General features: G+C 44.2%; 2 protein-coding genes across 4 annotated transcripts; both read left to right on the top strand.

Moving 5' to 3' along the window:
* The first annotated feature begins 2,912 nt into the window (after nucleotides 1-2,912).
* On the top strand, nucleotides 2,913-3,904 carry LOC119340181 (polyubiquitin-like). Of its 2 annotated transcripts, none has more exons than XM_037612081.1 (2): nucleotides 2,913-3,049; nucleotides 3,234-3,904. In XM_037612081.1, exon 2 carries the CDS (start codon nucleotides 3,234-3,236, stop codon nucleotides 3,708-3,710), a length of 477 nt encoding a protein of 158 aa, XP_037467978.1. In that variant the 5' UTR covers nucleotides 2,913-3,049; the 3' UTR covers nucleotides 3,711-3,904. The 2 variants fall into 2 exon arrangements, with proteins under 2 accessions (XP_037467978.1, XP_037467979.1); XM_037612082.1 differs by having other exon boundaries at nucleotides 2,913-3,092.
* A 2,512-nt stretch (nucleotides 3,905-6,416) lies between these two features.
* LOC119339612 (polyubiquitin-like) lies at nucleotides 6,417-8,160 on the top strand. 2 transcript variants are annotated; one of them, XM_037611601.1, is made up of 3 exons: nucleotides 6,417-6,528; nucleotides 6,714-7,167; nucleotides 7,697-8,160. In XM_037611601.1, exons 2-3 carry the CDS (start codon nucleotides 6,718-6,720, stop codon nucleotides 7,967-7,969), a joined length of 723 nt encoding a protein of 240 aa, XP_037467498.1. In that variant the 5' UTR covers nucleotides 6,417-6,528; nucleotides 6,714-6,717; the 3' UTR covers nucleotides 7,970-8,160. The 2 variants fall into 2 exon arrangements, with proteins under 2 accessions (XP_037467498.1, XP_037467497.1); XM_037611600.1 differs by having other exon boundaries at nucleotides 7,694-8,160.
* The last annotated feature ends 465 nt before the right edge of the window (nucleotides 8,161-8,625 follow it).

The raw sequence follows: 8,625 nt of genomic DNA, 5'->3' as shown, positions 1-8,625 counted from the left end.
GGAGGAAACCCTAGGATCTGGTGTTCCAGATCGGACGATGGTTGTGTGTGGTATATATAATTTCTAGAATAGTCTAAACGTCAAAATCCTACCAGTGGACTGCCCTACTTTCGGCCCATATGTCTAGGCAGTCCAAAATCCTCTACATTGGTCTCAAATCAAAGGGAGAAGTGAGAAGTCTAAACTATTCGCCAGGTCGGCCAGACACATGGGGAACACCTCACTTCCTCCACCCCCACCGTTTACTCCTCACTCAGTCTCTCGTCTGTCCACTTTGTCGGTCACACCCTTCCCTCTCAAGCGTGACGCCACCGCCTATGATCGCCTCTCCCCAACCACGGGACAACGTTGTCATTCTCCATCTGCCGCCGATGAGCCCCAAGATGACGGAGCTAAAGTGGTGGAGGTAGACGCGTTGCCAATCCGCCACGTCCATGACTACCTCCTCGAGGGGTTCTATCCCTGCGCTCTCAACTACGCCATGAATTGGTGTCGCCACCACCACGCCATGGATTCAGCTTATGCGGCGTCCTCTCTATCAACTAATTGAGGTCCCATAGTTCGGCTGGCTTGCGCAACGCCCTCTAAGTCGGTGGATTAAGCTTGCACAATGCCTGACTCGCATAGCGTTCTCCCGGCCAATGCAACAAGCTTTGTGGCATGGCCAGACGACCTGGACTAAGACACACTCGAGTAGTTCTAGGGCGACCGGAGGTAGTCCCATGAGGCGAATTGCCAGTCCATGACCTCATCGCAGTCTGATGCCTGCTGCCGTCGCCGCATTAACATGAGGCTGCTATAGCAGGGCCTCGGACAGTCTGAATGTGAAAACCACCACAACCCAACCCGAGCAACCGTAGCCCAACCTCGATGCCGCCACAACCCAACCACACGCTGCCATGACTACAACGACTGGAGGGGTATGACAATGACACATACGCCAGTGATCGCATGAGCGCATTCGCCATCCAACTCGACTTTGGTCACCCGTGCTCCAGCCGCTATGCTATATATGTTATGTTTGCATGGTATGATATGATATATGTTTAGTTCATTACTTCTATGTTTAGTTACTATGCAACTTTGAATGTGGCATCGATAATTAGCAATCTTGTATGATGAGACTATGGTGAATGTATAACTAGATATGTTTTTATGTTGAGATTATGATTAATGAGCTACGTTCGTGCGTCAATTTGGTTGGTTTTGGATGCTTTGTTTGTGCAAATTTCACAAAAGATTGGCGGTTGGGAAAAGATGGCGGATATTTGGTGCATCGCATAGGGTACCACCATATTTTACAGACAAATAAGGAATATCTGCGGACGTCGCGTGTCCATGGAAATTTGACTTAGATAAATCTATTTTTGTGGATGATGCTTTTTCTCTAGTAATAATTTGGCAACAAAATATATTTTGGCAAATCCATCGAAGTTCTTAACGATTAGTAGGATTCCAATTGAAATAATTAAAAGTAGGCGATGGTGTAGAAATTGAAGCTAGACATATGAAGATAAATTTTAGAATGATTATTAATATAAGAATGATTAGGCAAACTGAGTTCAAATCGGATGGTTGGGTTCCTTGTGATCTTACCAGCCCACAAGGGTTCTAGTCCTAGACATGGCACTGCTCTAGATTTATTTCAGACTTTCCGACAATGTTCGTTCAGTGGAAGGAGACGTTTCTATCGATCACGAAGGTGTATGTGGTGACTTCATAAATCTCAAAATGTTGTGTTGACTCAGTATCTCAGGTGTGCTCATAGGGATAGGGTGTGCGTGCGAGTGTTCACATGGGTGAGTGTATGTGTATGCATGTGAGCATCCGCATTGGACTCATGTGTTAAAAAAATAGAATGATCAGGGGAGGTCTAGAGATCTCAATGTAATTTTTTATTATTTTCGACAATGGACTTCTATGATAGATTTGAATCACTAAAAAAGATTCGGAGAGGTCTAAGTTATGCGTGGTCATTGGACGAGAATTATGAAATTAGTACAACTTTTTGTGGAATGTCGTCTATGGGGCAGCCCAAGACGAGCTAAGCTCGGCCCTTGAAGATCGAAGGAGGTTATTGATGCTGTTGGTGTAAGGACATCTTTAAAGTGGACCCTTAAATCTTCCGCAAGGGTCCGGCCCGCGATGAACGGATGCAGTTTGTCATCCAACGTAGTCCTGTATAGGTCCGCCGACGCGTAGGGGTCTGTTTTCAGTAAAGAGAGAAAAACAAACCCTACAAATTTGTGGGGCGTCTCCAAACTCTGAACTTATATCTTGTTTCGCTAGTTTGTTCAACCCCTATGCTGCATATTATGACAATCCCTTTCTTTTGTGACAATCTCGTATTTTTTTGCGGGGTGAAAAATAAGTTTTATTTCAAAATTATAGAGTTATAGTGTAGAGGCGAGAATTCCTCAGTACATGGAGGCCCGATGTGTAAGCAAACGATGGTGTTACATTCAATACGACTATACCTCGCTAAACAATCTGCCACTCTATTATCTACTCCCTCCATAAACTAATATAAGAGCATCTAGATCACTACTTTAGTAATCTAAATGCTCTTATATATATTAGTTTAGAGGGAGTACTATTATGAGAACAATGAAGCTTTTGCGAAATAAACTTCTGAACCTCTGATAATGCTAGAATGTCCAACGCCGGATGTCCATATGAAGAGCTGGAGACCAGACTAGACCATTCCTATCGGATGGAATAATCAGAGCCGACATGTATCCATACCTTAGGTTGCCTTGTATTTGCATGGCAATTCCAGGTTCCTTCCATCACGGTAGTCCCAACAAAATGGAACGGGCCGATACCGAAGGCAAAATCACGCGGCTTGCCTTGGAAGGAACCTGCCTGCAGAGTAAACCCTCCATACCCGTGGGATGTGGGCCGTTGGCGATATATACGCACACATCCTTCCCGAGATTCACGTAGGTCTCCATCCATCTATCGATTTGGAGCCAACAAACCATATCATCGATCGATCCCGAGATTCCTTCCGCCTCTCCGTCCGTCGTCATCGAGTTCACGCCGAAAGGTACGGGAGTTAGCTGTTGATCTCATCTGTAGCAGACTTGAAGGTAGTACTCCATTATAGGTTGCTTAATTAATTGATCACCGTCCGTCAATGGGTTAATTAAGTTTTGTTTTGTTCATTGTCGGATCATCCGTAGCTGGAACTCACAATTGCTGATGCTTTTTGCTCTCATTCAATTCACCAGATGAAGCTCTTTGTCGAGACCTTCATCGGCACCATGATCAGCATCAACGTCGACCCGTCTGACACCATCAACGTCGTCAAGGCCAAGATTCAGGATCAACAGCGCCTTACCTTTGGCGAGGACGAGCTGGAGGACAAACGCACCGTGGCTGATTATGGCATCAAGGATGAATCCACTATTCGCCTCCATCTGCGTTGCCTGAGAAGGAAGATCCGAATTTATCTCAAAGGGTTGACTGGCAAGACCACCACGCATCATTTCGAGAACCTGGACACCATCGCTTGTGTCAAGGCCATGATCCAGGACAGAGACGGCATTCCTACCGACTACCAGAAGCTCATCTATGCCGGGAAACACCTAGAAGATGGTCGCACCATGGATGACTATGCCATCCAGGACGACGCCACATTCCACCTCGTGCTCCGTCTCCGATCATGCAGTGGCCAATGCCCAAGAGTTGGAATTCCCCAAGACTGAGTACCTAGCTAGTCCAAGTGCGTAACCTATTTTCCGCCCATTGTGCTCAAAACCAGTTCCATATGGCATCTGTCAAGTCCTCTAGTTTTTTTTCTTTTCTTTTCTATGAGAAAGTCCAGTCCAATCCTGTGGTATACGACGGCCATTACGAAGCACAAGAGTATGCGTTAACTTGTCCAAAGCATTTACTATACAATCACTATGTTTTCATTCTCTGCCAGCACTACTACGTCTAGTTTGGTAGCTTTGTGTGTTATATATGAATATGGAGACGAATTATATATATGTTGTCACATGCTCACATACGGTTGTTTTAGCTATCATATTAGATATTGTTTTATAGGTTCCACGCCCCCGCGACAATTAATGGTCCATGTAAGCACTATATGCATAGGTACAAGATGTAGCCGTGGCGGATCTGGCCGCCGCTCGGCGGACTTGCTCGACTCGATTTGGGGCTTCCCTGCTTTAAGGAAAGAAGGTGAGTGGAGGACGGTGCTAGCGAGGGAGGGGGTGGAGCTTTGTGTGGGGAAGACGGAGGCGGCGATGGAATCTCCTATGGCGGCTGGGCATCCTTGACGATCGATGTAGGAAACAGATCAAGGGGAGACTTGTTGCCTGATTTTTTTTTTCCTTGTCTGCCAGAGGAGAGACAAAAAAAGCAAACGGTGCTTGGAGGCGGACGAAAAAAATCAGAAGAACGTGGAAGACGAAATAACCGTGGAGATTCGCCTACCAAGTGAGACATTTGGAGTAGAGATAATATTTCTTTACAAATTAAGTAGGTGTATAAATGCTTTAATAATAAGATTTCTTTGTTATGATTTACAAATTAATTTTCAAAATCGGTTATTTATTTCCTAACTAATGTGATTGAGCGATTTAAGGTAAGGTTAATTAATTTAGATTTAACCTTTAGAGATTGATTGTGATTTATTCTTTCACATAAAGACACTAAATAACTTACGCCAGCATGGAAAGTTCTGATCCGTTCAGAATTTTTCGTTGTGTGCGAGGGTGACGTGAATCTAAAATGGTGGGGTGGGTGAGGGGACGAAAAATAACCAGTCGAAAAAACCGGACGAAAATGGTGGGACAAAAAAAATTTAGAAATAATCCTACCAACTCCTCAATTAAGAGTAGAGACTATTATGAGAACAATGAAGCTTTTACGGAATAAACTCTCGAACCTCTCGTGAGGCTAGAATCGCCAACGCCAGATGTCCATATGAAGAGTTGGAGACCGGACTAGTGACCCTTGGTATACGATGGAATAATGAGAGCCGACATGTATCCATAGCTTAGGTAGCCTTGTAAGTATTTGCATGGCAATTCCAGGTTCCTTCCGTCACGGTAGTCCCAAAAAATGAAAAGGGCTGATAGCAAAGGCAAAATCACGCGGCTTGCCATGGAAAGTTCGAAAGACAAAAGAAACAAAGAAAAAATATTATAGAAAAATGAAGAAATGCCTGGTTTCAGAGGCCGACTGACTGTCTCGATGCAAATATTCATCGTGCCAATAGCACAGCCTGAACGAATGATAGCGTGGTTGAAATCTTAACAGATACAACATTTATACATGAACCGTTTTTACAATAGACAGAAAAAATCCAGTAGTCAACACTTGCAACCTTCAGCGCTGTGTATGGAACATCAAGGATATTGTAACCAAAGGACTTGGAACTGTGATATAGTCATCACAGAAAATCCACCGCAGACCGCCTTCTATTTTTGTTCTTTGTTGTCACAAACAAAAGCATGAACTAAGTAATGATATGTTGTTTTCTCAGAAAAGAAAAGACTTGGATATGTAAGGACTGAATCATTTTTAGAAAAAGTTCGAGCTGTAGAGAGCTGCCGCCTCGCCTCTCTAAGCAGGACACAAATGCTAACAAAACTAAAAAAAAAACATCTAAAAACGGAACCCTCCCACTGGCAAGTGCTGATATCCACCACGCCTCCATGGCCCTAAGGAGACAAGGTATATCGGTGGCGGCGCCCACTGAAGTTGCCAAAGAAGGCGCGTTCTGACTTATTGACGTATTTCGTTCTAATAAGGTGTCGGTTAATAATTAATAAAATGCCTATATGCATCGCCCTGATGCAGAGGCCGGGTGTCATCCCCTTTTCGAAAAAACAATTGGTGATCTAATAATGGATTACAACCAATATTATGGGTATTTATTTGATTAGAGGTCAATTTTTAGGAAAAATAACATAAATATGTCTGCTCTTTGTCGCTACTGAACCAGTCGAACTAGCGGTCCGATCAGTAAAAACCTAAGATGACAGCCTCACCAGTTCAATTGCCTGAAGAAGGCTGCTAATGCTGGTGGTGTAGAAACTGACCACTCATGCCACGAATATGAATATGCGCATTCTCAGGCCCCAAGCGCACGTTCAATTTGAACTGATATGTTCTGCTAGTTGGATCCCTCAAAAAAAAAAAAACTGCTAGTTTGATCGACCTCTACTACTGTACATTGTGACAGCCTCTTGGTTTGTATGGCGATTCCGTCCAGCTTAAACAAAAGCCAGGCCCTAGGCCCCAGGCCCCATGATGAGTCACGGTAGTCTCAGTAAATGGGAAGGGCCGATTGCGAAGGCAAAATCACGGGGCTTCCGTAGGAAGGAACCTGCCTGCAGAATAAACCATACCCGTGGAATGTGGGCCGTTGGCGATATATACACACACATCGTCAATCCCTAGTTTCACGTCTCCATCCATCTATCGATCTATCGCTTTCGGGCAAACAAACCATATCGTCGATCGATCGGTTCCTTTCGCCTCGTCGTCGTCGTCGAGTTCCCGCGAAAGGTACGCGAGCTAGCTGTTGATCTCATCTGTATCTTACTAGAAAGTACGTACTCCATTAGGTTGCTTATTATTGACGATCACCATCCGTCAATGGGTTAATTAGGTTTTCTTTTGTTCATTCTAGGATCATCCGTAGTTGGATGTAGCCCTCCCAGTTGCTGATGCTTTTCGCTCTCGTTCAACAGATCGATGAAGCTCTTTGTCGAGACCCTCGCCGGCAAGAAGATGACCGTGAAGGTCGACCCGTCCGACACCATCAATGTCGTCAAGGCCAAGATTCATGAGCAGCAGTGCCTTACCTTTGACGACGAGGAGCTAGACGACAGACGCAGTGTGTCCTACTACCGCATCCATGATGGATCCACTCTTCGCCTCGGTCTGCGCCCGAGAAGGAAGATCGAAATCTTTCTCAAAGGGTTGACTGCTGGCAAGACCACTACCCATTATTTTGACGAGCTGGACACCGTCGATTGTGTCAAGGCCATGATCCAGGAGAGAGACGGCATTCCCGCCGCCGAGCAGAGGCTGATCCATGCCGGGAAACAGCTGGAAGATGGTCGCACCCTGGCGGACTATGCCATCGACTGGGCCATATTGCACCTCTTGCTCCGTCTCCGATCATGCAGTCAATGCCCAAGAGTGAGTAGTACCCACCTAGTCCAAGAGTGCGTAACCTATTTTGTTCTGTCAAGTCTTATAATAGTGCTTTTTTTTTTCTAATCTTTCTGGTCTTGTGGTACATGACGGTGATTACAAAGCACTAGAGTACATAAGCACTATGTTCTTCCTTCTCTGCCACCGCTACTAGTTTTTTTTTCCGAAACGGATCCGCTACTAGTTCTAGTTTGGTAGCTTTGTGTGTTATATATGCATCTGGAGACCAATTATATATGCTGTCACATGCTCACATATCATTGTTTTAGCTATCATATTACATAATATATCCTTGTATAGTTAATGGTCCATGTAATTAGCAATATACAGAGGTACTCAATGACATGGTTTATGTGCATGTGTAAATTATGTCACCCATACATCATCATCATGAATACTTATATCGTCTGTTGCAAATCAACTTGTTTTACCCCAATAAAAATCCTAGGGCATTTCATATCTGCAACTACAATCACGCGTAAAAGGACTAATGTTTTATGGCATCTGCTAGCAGACCCACGAAAGCGAGCCAGGTCAAGATCAGGATTCCAATGCAGGCTCCTCCGATGTTATCACTGATGTTTCGCCCGAGGCCAAGCACCCTAAAAGCAAGATTGCAACTCCCATTGATGCTGCTAACTTGAGGAGGAGCTCAAGATCCAATAAGTATGCTGGCTTTAAGGTGAACCTTCAGTCTGACAGTAGAATCCAGAAGTCCAAGGCGAAGAAGAGATGCTTTCCCACATCGATAGGAGCTACCAAAAGTGAGGTCGAAGACGCTGGCTAATTAATCTCCAGGAAGCTACTTCCCAGAAATTTGCTATTTTATTACCAGTATCTTGCTTATGGGTTAATTTATTACTAGTATCTTGCATATGGCCTTCTCTTAAGAACTGGAATAATTTGTGTTTGGATTTTCGTGGTCTAAATTCGGATGATAAATATTACTTCTTTCGTAATGCTATTGATTTTTTTATATCCGTAATGCTTTTGATGTTCATCAGTATGTTGTTATTGCCTCCAAGAACCAAGCAGCAGTCCTTTGATCCTGCTTAAACTTTCTGATTAATTTATTTGGATTCTTTCACGTGGAGCACCCGGGGGCATCATCACTATGTGGAGCAGTGTATAGCTGATCACAGAGAGATTTTCCATAATTATTTAGTTTACCTCCACTCATTGGGATCAATCTTCCAATATCTATGGTCCCGACAAGTAGAAGATCATGACCATTTTTTGATTAGACTTTTGGCGTACATATTCCTTTGGACGAGATTGGGAGTTATTATTTTGACCCGGTTAGCTGCGAACAAGAATAAGACCCTCTGTGCGTGGGTTGTGTGGTGGTGGGTGTGGGGTGATGTCTTCAATGAAATCATCCATTCAAAATTTCTCACTGAATAAGTATAATCTCTCTACTCCTAAAGTGGGAGTTGGCAGTCT

The sequence above is a fragment of the Triticum dicoccoides genome, chromosome 7B (genome assembly GCF_002162155.2).
Source record: "Triticum dicoccoides isolate Atlit2015 ecotype Zavitan chromosome 7B, WEW_v2.0, whole genome shotgun sequence".
NCBI classification, from domain to species: Eukaryota; Viridiplantae; Streptophyta; class Magnoliopsida; order Poales; family Poaceae; genus Triticum; species Triticum dicoccoides.
The sequence above is the reverse complement of the archived record's forward strand: the minus strand, read 5'-3'. Positions and strand labels throughout refer to the sequence as shown.